Below are 27,968 nucleotides of genomic sequence, written 5' to 3'. Positions count from 1 at the left end.
TGATCATACCGCCAGGGGGTTAATGTTGGGGTTTCCAAGATTCAAGGCAACAACATAGAAAAGAGGTTATTCTTTAAAGATGTTGCTTTTAACAGATTAAACAAATGTGTTTTTTATATATTTCTTAGTGTCTTATGTCCATCAGACTGCTTGATAAATGGAGGAGGAGTTTGGGGAACTGATATCTACACACATGTAAGTTAGAACAATGACTGCCTTTTCCCAGTAATACTGTAATATACAGTAACTGTCTAAATATAGAGTATCATTGAATATGTTTCTTGTTGGCTGCTTTTAGGACTCCTCTGTTTGCAAAGCAGCCATCCATGCTGGAGTTTTGGATAATAAAGGAGGACTAGTAATAGTAGAGAAGACGCCTGGTCAAGCCAGCTATAATGGATCAGCCAGAAATGAAGCCACAACAAGCAGTTATGGACCTTGGCCTGAATCATTTGTATTACACAGAACATCTGGACCAGCAACTCCCAATCCCACTAAGCCACCAACCCAAAAACCACCAGGTATTCTTTCACCAAGAGACTATGGTGAACGCAAAACTAGACTAGAAAATGGAAAATTGTTAAATGCAATGTACTGCCTATGAACAAAGGGCAGTAAGCATATAAAGCATACAGGAAAAAGACAATTCAGTTAAATTATAGTTATACAAAAAAGGAAACCCCTCAGCTTCTTGTTGAAAAATGCACTTTCTATAAACAAAGGAAGTTAAATGGGAACGTAAAAATTACAACAAATTAGCTTCACAGACCACTAAATAACGGAAGCAGCAATACACCCAGATTGCACATTGAGACTAGTGGTCTCATTAGTCCCAGCGTCTGCTCTCATCAGATGATATTGGCAGGTCTGTGTAAGTGTCAGTCAGCCGAAATGGCAGTGGTCCGTGATGATGTTATACAGGTCCATGTTTATTCCACTAGGGTTCCAGCTTACACAGTTCAAAATGGGAACTTCAGCCATAGCTTTATTTTGAGCACCAGTTCGTTGTGTGACATCTGACTTTGGTAAAGAAAGTGTTGGAAATCTCTACAAGAGAATCATTTAAGAGCAAAATAAACATCATATAGGTTCCAGCCCTACCCTACTCTATATACAACTAGAAAACATTTGTGGATAGGGGTTGAAGGGAAAAGGGTGTCAAATGTAGTTGTAAAAACTAGGCACAAAGAACAGTAGCCATATCTGTTCAACACTATTAACCTGATTTGTTTGATATGTCTTCCACTAATAAAAATGTTTTGAAAACAGTAGCCAACTAGCCATGTGTGATAAGGAGCTTTCAGTAACTTGTAGATAAGTCAGTATCAAAATTGTACATGTTGTCTGTAGATAACCAACTTGCTAGCTATACAAACAGGAAAAGAAAATCTAAGATGGAATGCAATGGACTTTAATTTGTTTAACCTTCTGAGCGTTACGCCGCTCAGGAGGTTTTTTTCACTCTTTGCCCGATTGATACAACGATTATCCCAAATGACTGTAAACCATTTAGCTAGCACTAGGCTAGCTAGTAAAGGTGTTGGGCACCCCCCGATCTCCGCCGCTCCCCTGTTTATACATTACCCAGCCTGGATCCAGCGACCAGCGCAGCCTCCCCGGACAGCTCCGGTCTTCACTATGGGGAGTATAATAAACACAAGGATAACAAAGGCGCCAATCGAGAATAAAAACAATTAAAAACCGTCTAAAAGGAGGGAAGTGGGTGGACTCACTTCCCTCAGGTAAATAATGATCAGGCCAGATGAGCCTTTAGAAATTATTCTCAATTGGCGCATCTGTTATCCTTGTGTTTATTATATATCTAGTCCACCCTTCGGTGGAGGGGTGTTTTCCCCCATCTTTCTTCTATCTACAGAGAGTGACATTTTAACCTGAGTGGGGTCAGGTTCTAATTCTCCCCACTTGCCTATCTAGTGGTCGCCTGTGAGGTGACCCACACTTGTGAGTATATTTTCATTCACACATTTTTTGTCAATTTTCCAAAATACTACGTTAGATTGGGCTCTCGGTTTCTACTTTTAGTCGTTTAAGCCCTTCACTATGGGGAGGATTGCATATGACGTCATGCGCAAAAACGATCCTCCCCATAGAGAGGACGAAGCTGTGCAGGGAGGCTGCGCGATCGCTGGATTGAGGGGGGCAATGTATAAACAGGGGGGATCAGGGGGGATCGCAGGGGAGCGGCGGGTGCCCGACACTTGTACAAGCTAGCCTAGTGCTAGCTAAATGGTTTACAGTCATTTGGGCCAATACTTTTATTATGGGGGACTCCTGAGGCCACAGAGCGGTATGTCCGACACAGTGTCGGGCATACCGCTAAGGAGGTTAAGCCAGGGCCGGATTTACCGGATTTACCATAAGGCACTGTAGGCACGTGCCTACAGGCACCTGATGAAAGGAAGGTGGCTCACTGCCCTCCCTGAGTGCGTCCCTACCTCCTTACCTATGCAGAGTCCTGAGGACAGTGTAAATGAGAGGTTACTCAGCCGGGCCTTGGCATTCCCCTGACCAAATCTCCCTTCAGTCGGGGGCACCTCTAGCTACCTAATACTTGGATCGCTATCTACTTAACATTTAGGCTACTTCTGGACACCTAATACTAAGGGGCACCTGTAACTACCTATGACAGGCAAGGGAAGTAAGGGAGAAGTGAAAGCTAAGACAGCCATCACATTTGCGGTACGGTTCAGCAAGGGTTTGTAGGTTCATGGAGGGCAAAGTCTAGGGTGCCAGGACATCTGCGCCTATAGGCTCCTGTAATGTAAATCCGGGCCTGGGTTAAGCCATCTTGACTTTGCTGCACAAAAGCATTGCTGCTTGCTGTAATGGTTTCTAATTCTTTGCAGTACAAGTACCCTGTTGGACTACTGCTAGAGAACTAAAAGACTCCATTGTAGTGTAAGTTCTGTGTCAACAAATAAGTCAATTAAATAGTAAACTACTGTTTTTACGATAAACCTACAATTATTTTTTTGCCTTAGTGTCCAATGCCCAGCTCAGTGCTTGATGAATGGAAGAACTGTATGGGGAACTGGTGTCTACACAGATGTAAGTTAACCACTTCCTACAAAATAGACATTTTTCAAAGCCCTGTTATTCTGCTAAAGTGCACTTGCACTGGGGGAGTGGTTAAATTTCTAATACTATTTTATTTATGAACTTTAAATAATAATAATAAAAGTAATGGTGCAGTCCATATTGAGAATGGTTCGGTCCTACCAACTGTGCAAGTCTCCAAAACCAGCTGATGCTCTGCTGTTTCAGAGAATGAAAGTTCTATTGCGCATGAATAATGTGGCGCTAGCATGATGACACAAAAGTCCTTAAAGTGGAGCTGTCAGCCATACTATGAAGGCCCAAGGGCCGAAAGCTTACTCTTTTATATATACTTTTAAGTTAGAAAATAAATTGTATCATCCTGATTCAAAACCTCTTGCTTTTATCTCAGAAAAAAACATATATATAAGTAGATAAGTAATTGCTCTACTTACATAACATACAGTGGGGTGCGAAAGTTTAAGCAACCTTATTAATCGTCATTATTTTCCTGTATAAATCGTTGGTTTTTACGATATAAAATGTTAGTTAAATATATCATATAGGAAACACACACAGTGACATTTGAGAAGTGAAATTAAGTTTATTGGATTTACAGAAAGTGTGCAATAATTGTTTAACCACTTGCCGACCGCCCACTACCTATGGGCGTCGGCAAGGTGGCTCCCCCAGGACCGCGTAACGCCGATCTGCGGCACCTGGGGGACTGATTAGCGGGGGATTGCACGCATAGATGCGCGTGCATCTGCCGGCATTAGGCTCCGCCCACCCGCGATGTCAACCCGCCGGCCAATTAGCAGTGCCGGCGGGTTGTAAACAGCCGATCTCCCTGTTACTAATAGTATAATACACTTTGTTAAGCTATCAAAGTGTATAATACTGGCTGCCTCCTTCCCTGGTGGTCCCAGTGATAGAGCGACCACCAGGGGAGGAGGCAGCTGTGTATGTAAAAGCACACACACACTGATCCTGTCCCCGTGCCCCCCTGATCGCCCACAGCACCCCTCAGACCACTGTTTGTACCCAATCACCCCCCTAATCACCCATCAATCACCCCCTGTCACTATCTGTCAATGCTATATTTTAGAATAGGTCCTAAACTGCCCCCTGGGGGCTCCTGATCACCCCCCCCCAAACCCCTCATATCCTCCGCAGACCCCCCCCCCCCCCCATGTACTGTATACATCTATTCTCCCCTGTAATCACCCACTGATCACCTGTCAATCACCCATCAATCACCCCCTGTCACCACCTGTCACTGCCACCCATCAGATCAGACCCTAACCTGCCCCTTGCGGGCACCTGATCACCCACCCACACCCTCAGATCGCCCGCAGACCCACCCTCAGATCACCTCCCAAGTGCATTGTTTACACCTGTTCTCCCCTCTAATCACACCCTGATCACCTATCAATTATCCCATCACCCCCTGTCACCACCTGTCACTGCTACCCATCAGATCAGACCCTAACCTGCCCCTTGCGGGCACCAAATCACCCACCCACACCCTCAGATCGCGCTCAGAACCCCCCTGATCACCTCTCCAGTGCATTATTTACATCATCCACTGATCACCCATCAATCACCCATCAATTACCCCCTGTCACCACCTGTCACTGCTACCCATCAGATCAGACCCTAATCTTCCCCTTGCGGGCACCTAATTACCCACCCACACCCTCAGATCACCTTCAGACCCCCCTCCTGATCACTTCGCCAGTGCATTGCTTGCATCTATTGTCCCCTCTAATCACACCCTGATCACCTATCAATCACCCGGTCACCACCTGTCACTGCTACCCATCAGATCAGACCCTAATCTGCCCCTTGTGGGCATCCAATCACCCGCCCACACCCTCAGATCACCTTCAGTCTCCCCTGATCACCTCCCCAGTGCATTGCTTGCATCTATTCTCCCCTCTAATCACCCATCAATCACCCCCTGTCACTACCTGTCACTGCTTCCCATCAGATCAGACCCTAATCTTCCCCTTGCGGGCACCCAATTACCAGCCCACACCCTCAAATTGCCCTAAGACCCCCCTGACCACCTCGCCAATGCATTGCTTGCATCTCTTTTCCCCTCTAATCACACCCTGATCACTTATCAATCACCCCGTCATCCCCTCTCACCACCTGTCACTGCTACCCATCAGATCAGACCCTTATCTTCCCCTTGCGGGCACCCAATTACCCGCCCACACCCTCAGATCACCCTCAGACCCCCCCCCCCCCTAATCACCTCGCCAGTGCATTGCTTGCATCTATTGTCCCCTCTAATCACACCCTGATCACCTATCAATCACCCCGTCACCACCTGTCACTTCTACTCATCAGATCAGACCCTAATCTTGCGGGCAACCAAATACCTCCCCACACCCTCAGATCACCCTCAGACCCCCCCCCCCCCCCCCCGATCACCTCCCCAGTGCATTATTTACATCTGTTCTCCCCTCTAATCACCCACTGATCACCCATCAATCACCCCCTGTCACTGCTATCCATCAGATCAGACCCTAATCTTCCCCTTGTGGGCACCCAATTACCCACCCACACCCTCAGACCCCCCCCCAATCACCTTGCCAGTGCATTGCTTGCATCTATTGTCCCCTCTAATCACACCCTGATCACCTTTCAATCACCCCGTCACCACCTGTCACTGCTACCCATCAGATCAGACCCTCATCTGCCCCTTGCGTGCACCCAATCACCCGCCCACACCCTCAGATCACCCTCAGACCCCCAATCACCCCCCCCCCCCCCCAATGCATTGATTGCATCTATTCCCCCCTCTAATCACACCCTGAGACACCCATCAATCACCTCCTGTCACCACCTGTCACCCCCTAGCACTCCTACCCATCAGATCAGGCCCGAATCTGCCCCCTTGGGCTTCTGGTCACCCGGCCAAACCCTCACCCGCCCCACCATAGTGACAGAATTTTTTTTTCTGATCACTGCAAAAAACACTGTACAATAACTGTGGCGCTGTAAAGATCCGTTTCGATTTTTTTTTTTTTTATCAAAACTCAGTGACCACAGCTTTCTACTTCACAAGTACTCCCTTTTGCTAGGTAGGTGCTCTTTTTCCTGGGTAGTCTCAGATGAAGACCCCCTAAATTTAGCAGTCCACTATGGCAAAAAAGGGGTATTCCGCTGAAGAGGCCACCGAGATTCTGGCCCAGTGGGTTGAGTGCGATTGGGAAGCCTCATCCGACGAATCATCCGGGTCAGAATACGAACCGGTGAACAGCAGTGGCTCTCTGATAGCAATGACGAGGTTGAGGTCCCGGCTAGAGCCAGGTGTACCACACCCCATGTCACTGAACCGCAGGATCAGACTCAAGGGCAGCAGAGTGGTGCTAGCACTGATTCGGGTTTTCTTGGTGAGGCATGTACCAGCAGCGTAGCATCTCCTGGACCTAGCACCAGTACTACCGTAGACCCTGATGAAGTGGCGAGCACCAGCATGGTAGTAGAAACTGGTTCGGTGGCAGGTGCATTAAGACCGAGTCGCAGCCACCAGCAAAACAGACCCGTACTACCCATAGTCTCTCAGAGGTGCTGGCAAATACCAATGGGCAATCCCCTGGTTCCGCCGCACCCATACTGCCCCCTTTCACTGCCCAGTCTGGAGTCCAAGTGGAGACAGATAATCTAGGATTGGCCCTAGACTTTTTTCATCTGTTCTGCACCGTGGATCTCTATGACTTAATTGTGGCTGAGACCAACCGTTATGCCACACAATACGCAACCGCCAATCCGAAAAGCTACCATGCCCAGCCTTTTCGGTGGAAACCACTCCAAGTTTTCAAACTTAACATTTTTTTGGGCCTTCTCCTTAACATGGGTCTAGTAAAAAAAAAATGTATTGCGGTCTTATTGGTCTACGCACCCAATACATCACATGCCCATGTTCTCTGCTGCCATGTCCAGGTTACGATTTGAGAACAACTTGCGCTTCCTGCACTTCAGTGCCAATACAACCTGTCATCTAAGAGGCCACCCTGCTTATGACCGGTTCCACAAAATGCGGCCCCTCATAGACCTCCTGTCATCAAAATTTGCAGATGCTTATACCCCTGAACAGTCATTTTGAGGCATTTGGTTTCCAGACTACTCCTCGCGGTTTTGGGCCCCTAAAATGCTATACTGATAGGAACCCCACAAGTGACCCCATTTTAGAAAGAAAACACCCCAAGGTATTCCGTTAGGTGTATGATGAGTTCATAGAAGATTTTATTTTTTGTCACAAGTTAGTGGAAAATCCCAAGAACAAGTAGGACCGGCACCGCTCTCATAAGTAGTATCGAAGCTCTTTTATTGTATCAAAAAGGCATAGCAACGCTATGCCTTTTGATACAATAAAAGAGCTTTGATACTACTTATGAGAGCGGTGCCGCTCCTACTTGTTCTTGGGATTGCTGCAGGTCTGTCTGGACACTGAGACCTTGACCAGGGCACACTTGAAGATAGCTACTATTTGTAGTGCTCCTCCTGTACATTGTTTGAAGTTAGTGGAAAATGACACTTTGTGAAAAAAACAATAAAAATCAATTTCCGCTAACTTGTGACAAAAATAAAATCTTCTATGAACTCACCATACTCCTAACAGAATACCTTGGGGTGTTGTCTTTCTAAAATGGGGTCACTTGTGGGGTTCCTAAACTGCCCTGGCATTTTAGGGGCCCTAAACCATGAGGAGTAGTCTGGAAACCAAATGCCTCAAAATGACCTGTGAAATCCTAAAGGTACTCATAGGACTTTGGGCTCCTTAGCGCACCTAGGCTGCAAAAAAGTGTCACACATGTGGTATCGGCGTACTCAGGAGAAGTAGTATAATATGTTTTGGGGTGTACTTTTACACATACCCATGCTGGGTGGGAGAAATATCTCTGTAAATGGACAATTGTGTGTAAAAAATCAAAAAATTGTCATTTACAGAAAGTAACTACGGCGATACCACATGTGTGACACTTTTTTGCAGCCTAGGTGCACTAAGGGGCCCAACGTCCTATGAGTATCTTTAGGATTTTAAAGGTCATTTTGAGGCATTTGGTTTCTAGACTACTCCTCATGGTTTAGGGCCCCTAAAATGCCAGGGCAGTATAGGAACCCCACAAGTGACCCCATTTTAGAAAGAAGACATCCCAAGGTATTCCGTTAGGTGTATGATGAGTTCATAGAAGATTTTATTTTTTGTAGTAGGAGAAGTAGTATAATGTGTTTTGGGGTGTATTTTTACACATACCCATGCTGGGTGGGAGAAATATCTCTGTAAATGGACAATTGTGTGTAAAAAAAAAATAATCAAAAAATTCTCATTTACAGAGTTATTTCTCCCACCCAGCATGGGTATGTGTACAAATACACCCCAAAACACATTATACTATTTCTCCTGAGTACAGCAATACCACATGTGTGACACTTTTTTGCAGCCTAGGGGCTTGATTCACAAAGCGGTGCAAAGTGTTTGCACGCCTGTGAAAAGCCCTTTATCACGCCTAAACTCAGTTTAGGCGTGATAAGAAGAAACTCGCGCGAATTTTCCGCGCGCAAAGTTTTCGGCGCGCAAGCGCGCAGGCGCGCGCAGCACCCGGCGCTTCGCGCGAAGCTCCCATTAAGCCCTATGGGACTTTGCGCGTACGCGCGGTAGCTTCGCGCGAAGAGCAGCACAAATCGGTGATAACTCAGTGGTGCAAAGGTTATCACGCCTAAAGTCTTTTAGGCGTGATAACTGGGTTATCACCGCTTTGTGAATCGAGCCCTAGGTGTGCTAAGGGGCCCAAAGTCCTATGAGCACCTTTAGGCTTTACAGGGGTGGTTACAATTTAGCACCCCCCAAAATGCCAGGACAGTAAACACACCCCACAAATGGGGCATGGTGAGTCCGTGGCAGATTTCATTTTTGTCACAAGTTAGCAGAAATGGAAACTTTTTAAATTTTTGTCACAAAGTGTCATTTTCCGCTAACTTGTGACAAAAAATAAAATCTTCTATGAACTCACTATGCCTCTTAGTGAATACTTTGGGGTGTTGTCTTTCCATAATGGGATCATTTGGGGGGTATTTATACTATTCTGGAATTCTAGCACCTCATGAAACATGACAGGTGCTCAGAAAAGTCAGAGATACTTCAAACTGGGGAAATTCCCTTTTTGCACCATAGTTTGGAAACACTATAACTTTTACCCAAACAAAAAAAAATCCAATAAACGTCTATTTATTGATCAAAGACATGTAGCACAACACATTTAAACAAAAATGTATATAGAAATTTTACTATATTTGAAAAATGTCAGCACAGAAAGTGAAAAAAAAAATCATTTTTTGACAAAATTCATGACTTTTTTGATGAATATAATAAAAACTAAAAATCACAGCAGCAATCAAATAGCACCAAAAGAAAGCTGTATTAGTGACAAGAAAAGGAGGTACAATTATTTAGATAGTAGGTTGTATGACCGAGCAATAAACTGTTAAAGCTGCAGTGGTCTGAATGGAAAAAGTGTCTGGTCCTTAAGGTGTTTTAAGGCTGTAGTCCTTAAAGGAATACGATCGATTGAAACGACTTTTTTTTTAAATACTCTATATTAGTGTACACATTACCACTAGTGCTAGGGGCACTTTATTTATTCACCCAGGTCTCTCTGTCGCTATCCTTGCTTATTAATTTCTCACACAGCTCATAGTAGTTTGGGTCACCCTGAGCTGCTTGGTTACTCTGTCACACAGCTCACAAATATATTTCACTGTTTCACTCACAGCATGCAGCAGACATGAGGAGAAATAGGCTGATCTGAGGTGGTAACAGGTAACTAAATGAGCTGGAATATTGCTGGAATATAACTAGCTATACCATGAGTCTGTGTTTACACTCAGACTGGCTGCCTGCTTGAGGTGATTCACTCCAGGCTGCATCCACTTTACAAGCTGCTGAGAGGGGCAGACCACTGTCTACAATTAGCATTATTAGTATCTTTATCAGTCAAGAGAAGCAAAGATAAAAAACACACATTGCTAGAATCTTTAACCCCTTACCACCATATCAATAAGATTCTTTCAGCAAGGTGATAATTAAACTATAAACTGAGGCGTTGATAGCAACTCCCCTGTGCAGACACATGGTCTAGCCCTTTGGGAGCTCAGTATTAGATACATTTTGTATCCAACACTGACGCCAAAACTGACGGAGGATTTTACAGCTGAGAGGAACAGCTGTGTGAGGAATCAAATTGCTCCTAGTACTTGTCCTAATGTGTGCTACAACATACAGCATTTAAAAATAAATGCATACATCGATAGTATTCCTTTAAGTGGTTAAACAAAATTAGGCAGGTGCATAAATTTGGGCAACACAAAAAAGAAATTAAATCAATATTTAGTAGATCCTTCTTTTGCAGAAATTGCAGCCTCTAAACGCTTCCTGTAGGTTCCAATGAGAGTCTGGATTTTGTTTGAAGGCATTTTGGACCATTCCTCTTTACAAAACATCTCTAGTTCATTCAGGTTTGATGCCTTTCGAACATGAACAGCTCTCTTTAACTCACACCACAGATTTTCAATTATATTCAGGTCTGGGGACTGAGATGGCCAATCCAGAATGTTGTACTTGTTCCTCTGCATGAATGCCTTAGTGGATTTTGAGCAGTATCTAGGATCGTTGTCTTGTTGAAAGATCCAGCCCCAGCACAGCTTCAGCTTTGTCACTGATTCCTGGACATTGGTCTCCAGAATCTGCTGATACTGAGTGGAATCCATGAGTCCCTCAACTTTGACAAGATTCCCAGTCCCTGCACTGGCCACACTGACCCACAGCATGAAGGAACCACCACCATATTATACTGTAGGCAGCAGGTGTTTTTCTTAGAGTGCTGTGTTCTTTTTCCTGCACGTATGACACCCCTTGTTATGCCCAAATAACTCAATTTTAGTTTTATCAGTTTCACAGTACCTTATTCCAAAATGAAGCTGGCTTGTCTAAATGTGCTTTAGCATACCTCAAGCGGCTTTGTTTGTTCTGTGGGCAGAGAAAAGACTTCTTCTGCATCACTCTCACATACTGCATCTCCTTGTGTAAAGTGCGCCGAATGGATGAACGATGCACAGTGACTTCATCTGCAGCAAGATGATGTTGTAGGTCTTTGGTGCTTGTCTGTGGGTTGACTCTGACTGTTCATCGCTTCTGTCTATACAAGATTTTTCTTGGTCTGCCACTTTGAGCCTTAACTTGAACTGAGCCTGTGGTCTTCCATTTCCTCAATAAGTTCCTAACTGTGGAAACAGACAGCTGCAATCTCTGAGACAGCTTTCTGTATCCTTCTCCTAAACCCTAAACCAAAAACCATGATGGTGAACAATCTTTGTCTTCAGGTCATTTTAGAGTTGTTTTGAGACCCCCGTGTTGCTACTCTTCAGAGAAAATTAAAAGAGGATGGACACTTACAATTGACCCCCTTAAATACTCTTTTTCATAATTGGATTCATCTGTTCATGTAGGTCAGGGGTCACTGAGCTTACCAAGCCAATTTGAGTTCCAATAATTAGGCCTACAGGTTTTTGAATCCATAAAATGACAACAGTGCCCAAATTTATGCACCTGCCTAATTTTATTTAAAGGGAACCAGAGAGGATGCAATATACATACCTGGGGCTTCCTCCAGCCCCATACGCACGGATCGCTCCCACGTCGCACTCCTCCGCTGCCTGCATCAGCCGCCACCGGGTCCCGTCATTGCCGCGAGTCGGCAAGTCGGCCGGCGGACGCGGCCAATTCTCCGCATCACAGGGTGCTCTCCCCATACAGATACGCATGTGGCTGTTAACTGCGCAGCCGCATGCGTACATGTATGGAGGGAGCCCCTGTGATGCGGACAATTGGCCGCGTCCGCCGGAAGTGACGGGTCCGGTACCGGCGGATCCAGGAAGCTGAGGATGGCGGCGTGGGAGCGATTCAGGCTTATGGGGCTGGAAGAAGCCCCCGGTATGTATAAAACCTGTTTCTTTTTTCACCCCCCGTTCCTCTCTGGTTCCCTTTAAACAATTAGTGCACACTTTCTGTAAATACAATAAACTTCATTTCACTTCTCACATATCACTGTGTGTGTCTCCTATATGATATATGTAACTGACATTTTTCATCATAACACCCAACGATTTATACAGGATATCATGACGATGAACAAGGTTGCCCAAACTTTTGCCCCCCACATTTTGATTTGAGTGATTTTTCTATAGTAAAAAAAAAAAATCCTTCTTAGGATTTTCCATTTTGTCTGTGTCTATCTTGAAGCCAATCTTGACATAATTTCCTCCCTTACTCTGTCTGTGTATCATTGCCCGCCCCTCCCAGTCTTTAGACACTCCCACCCAGGTCTGCACTAGAAAGTGCATAGATAAATATTGGCCAATCAGAGAGGAACAGAAGTGTGGGAGGGAAAAACAGGAGGGAAAGAGGCTTCAGCCAATCAGTCAGCATTAGTTATGTCTGAGGGGAAAAAAAGAAAACCCAGCATGCCCTGCAACTTCCTTTGAGCGGCAAATGTACCAAATAAGAGCCAGGGAAACTGGGGAATGATGTTTTATAGAGAAGAACAATAAGAGTGATTTTTAACTTTTGGATTGCCTTTGAATTGATGTTTGATTTTATGCCTGACAGTTACACTTTACATTAAAGGGGTTCTTTCGCGAAAAAAGTAGGCAGTTAAAAAATGTGACAGATGACAGGTTTTGGGCCAGTCCATCTTTTTAAGGGGGATTCTCAGGGCTTTCTTTGTTTTCAACAGCATTTCCTGAACAGCAGATTAACTGCCAACATAGTAAGATACCAGCCAGCCTCCCTAATCACTTGCACACTATTATGTCAGTTAGACTTTGCAACTGCTGTTCAGGAAATGCTGTTGAAAACAAAGAAAGCCCTGAGAATCCCCCTTAAAAAAATGGACTGGCCCAAAACCTGTCATCTGTCACATTTTTTAACTGCCTACTTTTTTCGCGAAAGAACCCCTTTAAGGAGATACTAACAATTTAGAGCATATCGACATCACACCCCCTCATATTTCTTTCTTTACTGAAAGGGTGGCATTGGAGGGCAACATAAAGAAAATTGCTATGGGGTCCAGTCATTTCTAGCTATGCCCATGATTGTATCTATATTTGGTATGCGCTTCTCAGAGCTGAACAGTTTACTAGTCACAGATCTCATAAACACAACACATTCCTATATAGCCATAGCCTCTATTGCACTGTAAGGGCCCTTTTCCACCAGTCGCAATCCGCTAGCGATTTTACAATCGCTACAGTTTGCTTTTTAACATAGGAATCGCGGTAGGTCATTTCCACTACCGCGATTCGTTTTTTACCAGAACGCGAACGCGCGGCAGAGCGATATTTGCCGCGATTTTGCTATGCAGTGCATAGCATAGCAAAATCGCGGCCGCAAAACGTCGGGGAATCGCCGGTTTTGCGATTCAGCAATCGCTAGCGTTCAGCGTGAACGCTAGCGACTGCAGGTGGAAAAGGGCCCTAAATGTCCTTCAGGGAAACTTGACAATGTCCCTTTGAATCCTTATGCAGTCTATAGGCAACATGAACATCCACCATGACAACAATGTTATAAACACTATACGCTCACCAGACAGCTTGGCTGACCAAATTATAGATCAGCAACAGCGTTTGTTGGGGTTCCTCCCCTTACACACTGGCAGACTACGACCTTCAATCCTTAGGATAAAAAGGACAGAAATTTTTACATAGCGTAATACTGTTAATCTTTCCAGACACCTCTTGTGCTCAAGCATGCAATTTGGGTGAATATGCTCCTCCACCAGAATACTTTGAGCCGCTCACCAGATACAATGGCTGACCCTCTCTGGAACCAGAAAATTGCGCTCAGCCTTTCTGGGTGGCTTCACAAACCCTCAGCACCTTAAAACTCAAAAAGAGGCCTGCATAGCATAATACCATATATTAAAATTATATGAAGTTTAAAATTACACTCACAAACAGCTGTTCAACATGCGCATATCATAAAATCCACGTGGGGCTGGCGTCTTACACTGCATCCCAGCCTCCGCCCAACCAGTTTCGTCACTGCTGACTCATCAGGGGCTTGGCCAATGACAGTGTGAGGACGCCTCTTATAGTCCGTATCAGCCCATCCCTTAGATTTCCATACTGCATTAACCGTTTATAATTATCCAATCCCTGTCTCATCACTATTATACCCCACCTCATAAAGTTACCCAATATCAAATTCACCTTTAATTGCTTTATCCACCGCTCCTCACGGAACTCTCCCGGGACTACATTACCCAGAATCATCTCTCAGTGCCGTGTGCAGAGCCGGGACAAGGTCCTCCAGCACCCAAGGCTGAGACACCAAAGTGCGCCCCTCCATCCCTCCACCCCAGCCGTCACACACTGATTGCTATTAGACTAAGAGGCTCCCCAGGGCCCCCAACACCTTAATCTCCAGTTATCTGGCTTGCAGTCACTTCCATGTATCTCCTTTTCTTATTTCTTTCTGCTTCAAACACAATTAGGAATGACAGCTGAATGAATTGTGCGCCCCCTCCTACACTGCGCCCTGGGGCTGGAGCCTCTCCAGCCTATGCCTCGGCCTGGCCCTGGCCGTGTGACTTCACTGCGAGTTCCCGCGATACTTCCTTCCAGCTCTTTCCTATTGTGGATCACCAGCGAGTGCTGCATTCCGTCCCCACGAACTCCCGCGATGCTTCCCCATCAACTACGTGGTCCTACCCCTTAGCAAACTACATTACCCATAATCACCATCAGCTTAAAAATCAATTCTCGCGCCAGATTTGTGCTGTTTACCTAGTGCAGTTTGCGGAATTATATTACGTATCCTATCACCTCTAGCTCCGTCCCCACCTCCTATACCATGCTCAACCAATCAGTAACAATCCTTGCTCCAATCAGCCCTGATCCGCTTCCCTGCGCCCCAATGAGCGCATTCGCTGGTTACAGGTCATCATATTGGTGCATTTTTCATACTTTACTCCTCCCCTCATAGTGTCATCTTCCTAGTCACATTCCAATTGTATACATATATGCCCCTATTCCTACTACAGTGTACTTGTTAACATTCCATATATGTTATATGATCATACCCATATTTCTACAGTATAGATCCCATACAGCATGGAACCCAATCCCCACGTATACATACATTAACGATCTCTTCACATAAATCATAAAAACTACGTACATATAATTTTTAAAAAAAATTACATCCTAAAATACTCCCAAAATTCCACCACTGCTATAGAACCTCTCTGATTAATCATCTGATGTAAAGCAATTTAAATCCAGCTCCACGTTTAACCCACTAGGAGTGAGAGTTTTAAATTCTAATATCCACCTTGTTTCTAACTTCAATATCTCACTTATCCTATGACATCCCCTCCAACCCGGCACAAGCTTTTGAATCCCACAGAATTTGAGGTGAGAGGGATCTTTGTCATGTTTCAACAGGAAGTGTTTTGACACACTATGTTCCTGAAATCCTCTCTTTATATTTTTGACATGTTCATTGATCCGCTCTTTTAATTTTCTTTCAGTTCTCCCCACATACTGCAGCCCACATGGGCACCATAATAGGTACACAACATGGGTACTGCAGCAGTGGATGAACTTGGTGATGCCATAGGACTTCCCAGTTTGATTTGACACAGCATTACCCATTCTAACCCCACAGGCTTTCTCACAAGGTGTACAATTTCTACATGGAAAAAAACCTTTTTGTCCCCAGCTATCTGTACCTTTCTTATTTGGTCCATCAATGTGTGTTTTAACCAAGCTTTTCTGCAAGTTTCCAGATCGTCAGTGGAAAAATTTTGTTTTTTCAGGGATATTCCTGCTCAGAATGGGATCATTCCTGAGCACTCCCCAATATTTTCTACTAATTTGTTCCACCTTCCAATATTGGGAATTGTAATCCAACAATACCGCATATTCACACCGATTGTTTGCTATCTGGCCCCTTATATTGCCTAAGAGTTCCTCCCTCGATTTTTTCTTTATTTCCCAGGCCGTTTTCATCAATTCCTCCCGATTGTACCCTTTCTCCACAAACTTGTTCACTAACGTATCTACCTGATTAATATAATTAAGGTAGCTGGAACAATTTCTCCTGATCCTACTGAACTGGCCTTTTGGAATATTTTGTAGCCATTTTGGATGATGGCAACTTTTAATTGGTATGTAGGCATCTCGATCTGTTTGCTTAAAGAACGTTTTAGTGCCTAACCCCCGCCCCTCTCTCGTAAACCACTATATCCAAGAAATATATTTCCTCTGGGCTCCATTTGGCGGTAAGTTTTATGCCCACTTCATTGTCATTAAGCCATCCCGAATATTGTTCTAATTCATCTAATTCCCCCTCCCATATCCAAAACAGATCATCAATGAACCTAGCATAATATTTTACTTTGACACTATCTCCTTGCTGTAAGACATCCTTATCCCATCTATCCATGAAAATATTCGCTACGCTCGGTGCGTATTTTGCACCCATTGCGCATCCAAGAGTTTGGAGGTAATACGTTCCTCCATACCAAAAATAGTTATGTTTAAGTGAAAATGTCAAAAGTTGCAATATGAACTCAACCTGTTCTGCCTTTAAAATTCCCTGTTCCTCAAAGGCTTTCTGGACTGATTTAAGGGCCATATCATGCAGTATTATTGTATACAATGACGAAACGTCCGCCGTTACTAAATATGAATTTTTGTTCATTTTAATTCCCCTCAAATTTTGCAGAAAATGCTTGGTATCCTTCAGTAAATAGGGTAAAGTCCATACCACTGGATGCAGTAATCTATCAATATATTCTCCCAATCTCTGATTCAACGAACCAATACCACTTATAATGGGCCTGCCCGGGGGGTTTTCTACATTCTTATGTATTTTTGGATTCTGGAACATAACTGGAATGCGGGGTGCATCAATCATTAAGTATTTGAATTCAGCATCATTAAGTATTCCTTTGTCTAGACCCTTCCTGAGCAGGGTTCTCATCTCTTCCATAAATTGTTTAGTAGGGTCCCCCTTCAACTCCTTATACGTACCAGCATCACTTAAGATATTCCCCATTTCTCGTCTGTATTGATCCGCATGTAATATAACCACTCCTCCTTCTTTATCAGCAGGTCTCACTAGAACACCTTTTTTCTTACTCAGCTATTGAATTTGTTTCACCTCATTTATATTACAATTACTATTAATTCCTTCAATTTCCTTAATGACCATATTTTTAATCACTTGAATAGTACCATTTTTCTGATTGTTCTGTGGATTAAACGTGGAGCGATTCTTCAGATTCGTATGCACATACCCTTCATTCAGACCTCCCCTATTAACCCTTGTTGTGGGTCCTTCCTTCGCTAACAAATATTTTTTAATATTTAATTTACATGCAAACTTATTAATATCAATATATGCATTAAACTTATTAATACCTTGTTGGTATTTTAAACCCTTATCTAGAATTTTAATCTCTGCATTGCTCAATGGGACCACACTAATGTTAACAATGCCTTTCCCCTCTACCCTCTTCTTTTTTTGTTGTACTCTGCCTCCTCTTCTTCCTCTTCTATTCCTCTTTTTCGACCTCCTATTGGGGTATATTCGTGATTGTCCCAATGGACTCTGCTCCCCCCCCATCCCCCCTAAAAAATCAGTTTCTCTATCAAGAGGTTTAATATCTATTATATGTAGGGAGCGGTTCTCTCCTGCCCCTATCATCCCAACCTCTGTCCGGATAAACCTCCTCCATAAGGGGCATCATTCCTCTCATATGGGGCATGATTTCCTCTATCATATGGGCGTGGGCCCCCCTCCCCCCTGGAAACCTCTACCTCTTCCAAATTGGGGCTGTTCCCACCCCCTATCTCTTGGGGTTGTATGATTATAATATACTTCACCAGATGGAGTGGTTCCAGATGGGGTGTCCCCCCCCCCCTATTGCCTCTCCCAAATGTATTTGGTCTATACGGTCTTTCTTCCCACCCTCTCCCATCATTGGACCTCAGTATGTCCTGATTAGAACCCTGGGGTTGTTTTTCTAGAGCTTGGGTACTCCCCTGACTCAAGATTACTTTTGGAGTGTTCCTTTCCTCCACTAATTTTCACATTTTTTCCTGCTCTAGTTGCCATTTGTATGCTACCTTACTTTTGTACTCTTGTCAGCCATTTTGGAACCTCGTTATTCTAATTTCACTCACTTCCTTTCATTTTTTTGTATTATCTTGGTGGGAATACCAGCATTATTGGAGAAATTCTCCTCATCTTTATAGGCTGATATTTTCCGCTTGATAGTTTCTATCTCCTCCCCTAACCTCTCCAATCTACTTTGTTTCCTCTTTGTCAAAATTTTAAGAAGGTTTACGCCACATGAATTAAGGTATTCCTCCAACTCTTTGTCATTTTCCTCACTTTCTTCCCCATCGTTGTGCAATATATCCCACCTATATCTTTTGGGTGCTATACCTTCCAAAATACACTTGTTTAAATTAGCAAGATCCCACCACGCATTTGTTTCCTTAATCATCAAAGCCTGGAGCTGCCTGAACATCCCATCCAGGGTCTGATGATCAGGACCGGGTTCCTTTAAAAATACTTTGTCTAAATCAATCACACCTCTGTTCCTTACATTAAACATTTCCATCCTTTTGTATGTATGTGTGGATAGCTGCACACCACTATACCTCTAAAATACTTTCTTTCAAAGTGGTTATTACGCATCTCCAACCAATTAACCTTAACCGAATTGTACAAAATGCAACTCTAACTCAGGTGCGCATTTCCTTTAAAGGGGGTAGTCCCTCAATCAACTATATCTATATTTGGTATGCGCTTCTCAGAGCTGAGCAGTTTACTAGTCACAGATCTCATAAACACCACACATTCATATATAGCCATAGTCTCTATTGCACTGTAAATGTCCTTCAGGGAAACTTGACAATGTCCCTTTGAATCCTTATGTGGTCTATAAGTAACGTGAGCATCCACCATGACAACAATGTTATAAACACTATACGCTCACCAGACAGCTTGGCTGACCAAATTATAGATCAGCAACAGCGTTTGTTGGGGTTCCTCCCCTTACACACTGGCAGACTACGACCTTCAATCCTTAGGATAAAAAGGACAGAAAACTTTACATAGCGTAATACTGTTAAGCTTTCCAGACACCTCTTGTGCTCAAGCATGCAATTTGAATGAATATACTCCTCCACCAGAATACTTTGAGCCGCTCACCAGATACAATGGCTGACCCTCTCTGGAAACAGCAAATTGCGCTCAGCCTTTCTGGGTGGCTTCACAAACCCTCCGCACCTTAAAACTCAAAAAGAGGCCTCCATAGCATAATACCGTTTATTAAAATTATATGAAGTTTAAAATTACACTCACAAACAGCTGTTCAACATGCGCATATCATAAAATCCACGTGGGGCTGGCGTCTTACACTGCATCCCAGGCTCCGCCCAACCGGTTTTGTCACTGCTGACTCATCAGGGGCTTGGCCAATGACAGTGTGAGGACGCCTCTTATAGTCCGTATCAGCCCATCCCTTAGATTTCCATACTGCATTAACCGTTTATAATTATCCAATCCCCGTCTCATCACTATTATACCCCATCTCATACAGTTACCCAATATAAAATTCAACTTTAATTGCTTTATTCACCGCTCCTAACGGAACTCTCCCGAGCTCCCGAGACTACATTACCCAGAATCCCCTCTCAGTGCCGTGTGACATCACCGCGAGTTCATGCGATACTTCCTTTCAGCTCTTTCCTATAGAGGTTCACAAGCGAGTGCCGCATTCCATCCCCACGAACTCCCGCGATGCTTCCCCATCAACTACATGGTCCTACCCCTTAGCAAACTACATTACCCATAATCACTATCAGCTTAAAAATCAATTCTCGCGCCATATTGCGCGATTTGTGCTGTTTATCTAGTGCAGTTTGCGGAATTATATTACGTATCCTATCACCTCTAGCTCCATCCCCACCTCCTATACCATGCTCAACCAATCAGTAACAATCCTTGCTCCAATCAGCCCTGATCCGTGGATATGTCTTTTGATTGGATATTTGATTGGATATGTTTTTTGTTTTAGGATTCCTCTGTTTGCAAAGCAGCCATCCATGCTGGAGTTTTGGATAATAAAGGAGGACTAGCAATGGTTGAGATAACTCCGGGTCAAGCCAGCTATAATGGATCAACCAGAAATGAAGTCACAACAAGCAGTTATGGACCTTGGTCTGGATCATTTGTATTACACAGAACATCTGGACCAGCAACTCCCAATTCCACAACTCCACCATTCCAAAATCCACCAGGTAATCTTCTTACAAGACACTATGGTGAACACAAAACTAGACCGGAAAATGGAAAATTGTTCAATGCAAAGTACTGGCTATGAACAAAGGGCAGTAAGTATATCAATCATATAGGAAAAGGAACATTCAGTTAAATTATAGTTATACAAAAAAGGAAGTTAAATGGGAACTTCTAAATAATAAATTAGCTCGACCTCAGCCACATATTGTATATTCACAGACCACTAAATAGCGGGAGCAGCAAATGTAAATACTTCAATACTACTGATATCTATCGCTCTTGTGAAAATAACACGTTAAAAAATTGTATTGAACATATACTGCCAAGGACACATTGTAAAAACTATTAAAATAACCTAGTAAGGAGAGCTCCCATATAGACCACTCACAGTCACCTCACATCACCCATGCATACAAGGGACCGTTTTGGATTCCGTTTTGTAGACCTAAAGGAAACCTTAAATGATTTAAAAAAAAAAAAAGAGTTTTACCTACCTGGGGCTTCTTCCAGCCCCCTGCAACCATCCTGTGCCCAAGCTGTCACGGAGTGATCCTCCGGTGCCCTGCTGTGGCTAAGTTTCGTTACAGCCGACTTACAAGTTGATGGCGACTGTGCCTGCATGGCCATGGCCGCGCATGTCCTCATTCATGCTCCAGTCCTGCACAGGCTCAGTACGAGGTTGTCTCGTACTGCACTTGCACAGAATGCTCCCGGCAACGGTAGCGCAAACTAGAACGGGTGGCAAGGGCCATGCAGGTGCAGTGGCCATCGACTTGCAAGTCAGTGGTAATGAAATTTAGCCGTGGGGGGGGACCGTAAGATCCTTCCGTGCTGGTGAGGGCAACGGGCGGCTGCAGGAAGCTGGCAAAAGCCCCAGGTAAGTGGAACTCTTTTTTTTTTTTAAATCTTTCAGATTTCCTTTAACCTTACCTGGCAGTAACCCCCAAGTTAGGCTCAGGGTTGGAAATCCGCAGCTCAGAGCGGTGACCCCGAGCTAGACTTGTGGTGACCGCCCCGAGTTTACTGCAGAGTATAGCGCGCAATGGGCGTTTCAACTCACCTCCCTGGAGTTTCAGACGCCGGCAGCCATTCTTATTCCTGCCTTCCAAGGCACTGCATCCCCCTGGGGAGGTTGCTGCCTATTGTCATGACGACAGCCAGTGATCTCACTATAGGATTCCAATGCCACCCGGAGTACAGAAGGAGAACTGCAGCACTGGATCCCAAGGAGGTGAGTAAGTGCAGGGGCTGCAGGTTTTCTGGTGGCATGATTTTTTTTGGTTTTAGGGTCTAAAGGTATGCAAAAACATGACACTGCTTTTAGACCGTAAAATCTGGAAATAATCAGATCGCCAGGGAGGTTAAAGGTTACAGGGTGAATGCTGTGATAATCTGTGAAGCATTAAGCCTCCTGTACACCCAGATTGCACATTGAGACCAGTCCCAGGGTCTGCTCTCATGAGATAACATTGGTAGGTCCGTGTAAGTGTCAGTCAGCCAATAGGGTAGTTATCCGTGATGCTGTTATACAGGTCCATGTTTAATCCACTAAGGTTCCAGCTTGCACAGTATGGAATGGGAACTTCTGCCCTAACTTTATTTTCGGTTCCAGTTCTTTGTGTGACATCTGCGTCTGATACAGTGTAGAAGATCTCTACAACAGGGTCTTCAACAGCAATACAAACTTCATATAGGTTCCAGCCCTACCCTATTCTATATACAACTAGAAAATAATTGAGGTTAGGGGTGGAAGGGGGAAAGGGTGTCAAATGTAGATGTAATGACTAGCTGAAAAGAACAGTAGCCATGTCTGGTAGGAAGCTTTCAGTAACGTGTAGCTAAGTCAGTATCAACATTGTACATGTTGGAAGATGGAATGTGATGGACCTTAATTTGTTTAAGCCATCATGACTTTCCTGCACAAAAGCATTTCTGCTTGCTGTAATGATTATTGTTCTTTGCAGTACCAGGAACCTGTTCGACTACTGCTAGAATCCTATACGACTCCAATCCAGTGTAAGTTCTGTGTCAACAAATAAGGAATTATATATTAAATTACTGTTTTTATGACAAACCTAAAATTATTTTTTGCCTTAGTGTGCAATGCCCAGCTGATTGCTTGTTGAATGGAAGTGCTGTTTGGGGAACTGGTGTCTACAAAGATGTAAGTTGACCTCTTCCTATAAAATACACGTTTATCAAAGTCCTGCTATTCTGCTAAAGCGCACTAGCGGTGTGGGAGCGCTTGAAATGGTTAGATTTACTAACACTATTTTATTTATAAACTGTAAAATAATAATAGGTTAATATTTGAATATAAATGTTAAATAACTGATATACTGTTTGTTTCTCAGGACTCCTCCATTTGCAGAGCAGCTATCCATGAAGGAATAATTGGCATCAAAGGTGGGCTAGTGAGGTTGAAGAAGATACCCGGTCAAGTCAATTACAGTGGTTATAGCAAGAATGGAATCACTACTTATAGTTATGGAGTTTGGTCTGGATCATTTGTATTCAAAATACATTTGTAACAGATAAAAATAATCACTGGATCTTTCGCTGATTTTGCTAACTCTCGGCTCCCACTTTGTGATCTCAACTTGCTAAAAATCATCTCTTCCTGTGATTTATGGCAGGTATTTACACACCTGCACAGTGACTATCTAGAACTGAACTCATTTTCTCATGCAGTGGGACACTGCAGCTATACATTACCAGAGTACCATCACATGAGATTTGGACACGTTTTCACCAATGCTTGCCTGCACAGAGTCAACCAATCCATCAACCCTAGCTGACCAAATCCCTTCAACTCCTTAAAAGGTGCTCTAAAGTAGCCGAGCATGGTTGGAGAAAAAGCAACACTGGAGAAGACTTCCTGTCCTACAGAAAGGCTCTTACGGATTTTAGGGACGTCATCTGCAAAACAGTCCTATGTTCCTGGCCTCATATCCTCTCAGTTCATCAATCCAAAGTGATTGTTTAGTACTTTCAACTCTATTCTCCATCCCCTGCCCCCTTATCCATCTCCCTGAATCATACTGGATACAAGATTTTACATCATACTTCACTGATAAAACTGACAAAATCCATAGTGACGTTTCATAGCAACCCTCAAGTGCTGTCTGTACACATCTGTTTAACTGTTCTGTAACTGTCTTCAACCCACTTAGGCTGGGTTCACATATAAAAGGTGTCCGGTCATGTACTGTCAGTTTTGACAGTCACCATTGTCAGGAATCAGCCCCATGGCAAGCCTGCAGAGACAGTTCCTGATGGGAGTTTCGATCTAATTGTGAGGAGGAGCAGTTTTACGTATTTTTGGACCAGCCAAAGGCTTAAGGCCAAAGTACGAGAACGCCACACACCCAATGCAATCTCACACGGTAGCAATAAACAATCCGAGCACACAATCAGGCACCGAACTTGTAACACCATTACACCGCAGTCTCTCTAGGAGATGTAAAGCTCTGCTTAGTACTCAGTAGACTAGCTTATAAAATAAAGATTTAATATTCCAAAAAAGCAGAACAGTGCAGAAAGAAATATATGCAAAGATATTTACAAAAAACAAAGTACAAAGACAGACAACAAGACAATTTGCTTATCAAAATAAATAGGGAATAAAAACAGAAATCGAACTTAACGAGCTTAGAGATCCGAATTTGGCGGGAGAACGCTGGTTCTGATCAGAAATCAGGGTAGACCTAGCGTCTCGCAGTCTTCTGGGGACTACAATTTCTGAACCTTCAAGTGGTTTCTTATAGGGCAAAGTCTGCCCCAGGGCTACCCAAATGCCGCATCCCAAAAATAATAATCTAATTTCCTGCTATGATATAGCAACAGTTTGTCAAGATCTCTGGTAAATTCCAGCGTGCTGCTACATGCAAATATCAGAGTTTCCTGTACTGTTTTGAGCCTCCCAACAGCAGACTCTAGACAGTCCAGTTGTGTATTATACATCTGTATCTTACCCAAGCAGAAAATGGAGGCTCCCACACGGTACAAGTTAAATAAAATGACTACTACATCATATGCAACATCGTAACCATCAGTTTTGTATACTTTTTTATGGCTTGATTCACACATAAATCTGTACATTTCTGGTGTAGTACTGTCTTGTCAGTTTTGTATCAGTTTTCTATGGCTTGGTTCACACATAAAAGGTGTACATTTTAGGTCCAGTCCACTCCTGTCCTGTCATTTTTGCATCAGTTTTCTATGGATGTGTTCACACATAAAAGGTGTGCAGCTCCAATCCTATCAGGTAAAACTGTTGAAAAGCTGACAGGACAGGACTGGACTGGAAATGTACAGATTTATGTGCTAACCAAGCCTTACTGAACCATCTCTCTCATCCCTAATCTCCAAATCCCATTTTACTACCTGTGCTCTAGATCCTATTCCTTCCACCCCAGACTCACCTTCTTCCATTCATGTATACAGGACTTCCCACAAGCCTCTTCTATCCTCTGCAATTCTCGTCCAAAACACATCCATCTCTCTCCAAACCTCCTGACCTTCAAGCGCACCCGTAAAACACACTATTTCAGATTAGCATATAATCTAATGTAGGACATTCCACTTTTAGTCTCTGGAAAAGCTGTGCTCCTTTCTTAATATACTGTAGTCCATTTCCCTACCTCAATTCTTCCCTATTACTTTAGGTTATAAACAGGGCAGCGCTCTCTCCATTTTATGTCTTGCAAAATGCTGTATTTTGTTAATCACCATATGTTAATCACCATTACTATCATACTCTTTTCTACTTCTGTATGTTGTACCAATGTCTGTATTGGCATATATACCAACATCGTAATATTATGTATCCTTGCTTGTTTTTTCCTCTGTACAGTGCCACACAAGATGATGACACTATGCAAATCATTAACAATAATAATATTAATACTCACCTCACCAGTTATGTCCCTAATAATGAGCTATATCTTTAACACTACTTATTAGACCTAATTGATATATACATTGTTTGTTTCTCAGGAGAAAATTAAATTGTGTTTCTAGTACAATCTCTGGTGACAATATCTGATTTTGAAATAATGGTGTCTTTTTTCTGCATGATGTACAGTACTTTTCCTCTTAGTACTGTAATATTAATAAAAACATTTCTAAAGGTAAAAAAAAGTGATATAAAATGTTTATTGAGAGCGCAATCAGTTACTTTATTAGGGTGTGGTCTCATAAGTGGGTAGGGTTATAGAAAATGGTTTAACTGTATTTTCATTGTCATAGCCCCATGTTTTGTTCTTACTACATCACCTATATTTTGCTGCTAACCTATTACATGTCCTCATTCCATGTGTCTCTTTTTAGTTCCCCATCAAAGTGTGCCATTATAGTGATCCCCACTTTCCGATTTATAGCACCCCCTATAGTATCCCCTTTCTTGTTCTCCCTTACAGTGCCCCTCATGGTAGGCCTGTGCTGCGCCCCTTTATCATTTTCCCTTGTGGTCTAGTGATTCACCTTAACTCTTAGGCAGGGTTCACACTTATTGCAAAAAACTGAAAGTTTTTCACATTAACCACTTGAGGACCACAGTCTTTCTACCCCTTAAGGACCAGAGCCTTTTTCTCCATTTATTGCTCGGTCATACAACCTACCACTTAAATGAATTTTACCTCCTTTTCTTGTCACTAATAAAGCTTTCTTTTGGTGCTATTTGATTGCTGCTGCGAGTTTTACTTTTTATTATATTCATCAAAAAAGACATGAATTTTGTCAAAAAAATTACTTTTTTAACTTTCTGTGCTGACATTTTTCAAATAAAGTAAAATTTCCTATACATTTGAGCGCGAAAGTTATTCTGCTACATGTCTTTGATTAAAAAAAAACCATTGAGTGTATATTTATTGGATTGGGTAAAAGTTATAGCGTTTACAAACTATGGTGCCAAAAGTGAGTTTTCCCATTTTCAAGCATCTCTGACTTTTCTGCCCACCTGTCATGTTTCATGAGGGGCTATAATTCCAGGATAGTATAAATACCCCCCAAATGACCACATTTTGGAAAGAAGACATCCCAAAGTATTCACTGAGAGGCATGGTAAGTTCATAGAAGATTTAATTTTGTGTCACAAGTTAGCGGAAAATGACACTTTGTGACAAAAAAAAAAGTTTCCATTTCTTCTAACTTGCGACAAAAAAAAAATGAAATCTGCCATGGACTCACTATGCTCCTCTCTGAATACCTTGAAGGGTCTACTTTCCAAAATGGGGTCATTTGTGGGGTGTGTTTACTGTCCTTGCATTTTGGGGGGTGCTAAATTGTAAGCACCCCTGTAAAGCCTAAAGGTGCTCATTGGACTTTGGGCCCCTTAGCGCAGTTAGGCTGCAAAAAAGTGCCACACATGTGGTATTGCCGTACTCAGGAGAAGTAGTATAATTTGTTTTGGGGTGTATTTTTACACATACCCATGCTGGGTGGGAGAAATATCTCTGTAAATGACAATTGTTTGATTTTTTTACACACAATTGTCCATTTACAGAGATATTTCTCCCACTCAGCATGGGTATGTATAAAAATACACCCCAAAACACATTATACTACTTCTCCTGAGTACGGCGATACCACATGTGTGGCACTTTTTTGCACCCTAACTGCGCTAAGGGGCCCAAAGTCCAATGAGTACCTTTAGGATTTCACAGGTCATTTTGAGACATTTGTTTTTAAGACTACTCCTCACAGTTTAGGGCCCCTAAAATGCCAGGGCAGTATAGGAACCCCACAAATGACCCCATTTTAGAAAGAAGACACCCCAAGGTATTCCGTTAGGAGAATGGTGAGTTCATAGAAGATTTTATTTTTTGTCACTAGTTAGCGGAAATTGATTTTAAGTGATTTTTTTCTCAAAGTGTCATTTTCCGCTAACTTGTGACAAAAAATAAAATCTTCTATGAACTTACCATACTCCTAACGGAATACCTTGGGTTGTCTTCTTTCTAAAATGGGGTCATTTGTGGGGTTCCTATACTGCTCTGGCATTTTAGGGGCCCTAAACTGTGAGGAGTAGTCTTTAAAACAAATGTCTCAAAATGACCCTTGAAATCCTAAAGGTACTCATTGGACATTGGGCCCCTTAGCGCAGTTAGGGTGCAAAAAAGTGCCACACATGTGGTACCGCTGTACTCAGGAGAAGTAGTATAATGTGTTTTGGGGTGTATTTTTACATATACCCATGCTGGGTGGGAGAAATATCTCTGTAAATGACAATTGTCTGATTTTTTTTACACACAATTGTCCATTTACAGAGATATTTCTCCCACTCAGCATGGGTATGTGTAAAAATACACCCCAAAACACATTACACTACTTCTCCTGAGTACGGCGATACCACATGTGTGGCACTTTTTTGCACCCTAACTGCACTAAGGGGCCCAAAGTCCAATGAGTACCTTTAGGATTTCACAGGTCATTTTTGTTTTAAGACTACTCCTCACGGTTTAGGGCCCCTAAAATGCCAGGGCAGTATAGGAACCCCACTAATGACCCCATTTTAGAA

At 43.1% G+C, this 27,968-nt stretch overlaps 1 protein-coding gene across 1 annotated transcript; it reads left to right on the top strand.

The window, feature by feature from the left end:
* Positions 1-465: 465 nt before the first annotated feature.
* On the top strand, positions 466-26,201 carry LOC137522490 (cysteine-rich secretory protein LCCL domain-containing 2-like). The gene is made up of 7 exons (XM_068242558.1): positions 466-521; positions 2,868-2,919; positions 3,003-3,069; positions 20,226-20,448; positions 22,414-22,465; positions 22,547-22,613; positions 22,804-26,201. Exons 3-7 carry the CDS (start codon positions 3,028-3,030, stop codon positions 22,978-22,980), a joined length of 561 nt encoding a protein of 186 aa, XP_068098659.1. The 5' UTR covers positions 466-521; positions 2,868-2,919; positions 3,003-3,027; the 3' UTR covers positions 22,981-26,201.
* The last annotated feature ends 1,767 nt before the right edge of the window (positions 26,202-27,968 follow it).

Source organism: Hyperolius riggenbachi, chromosome 6 (assembly GCF_040937935.1).
Source record: "Hyperolius riggenbachi isolate aHypRig1 chromosome 6, aHypRig1.pri, whole genome shotgun sequence".
Lineage (NCBI taxonomy): Eukaryota > Metazoa > Chordata > Amphibia > Anura > Hyperoliidae > Hyperolius > Hyperolius riggenbachi.
This window is presented reverse-complemented; position numbering and strand designations above follow the sequence as displayed.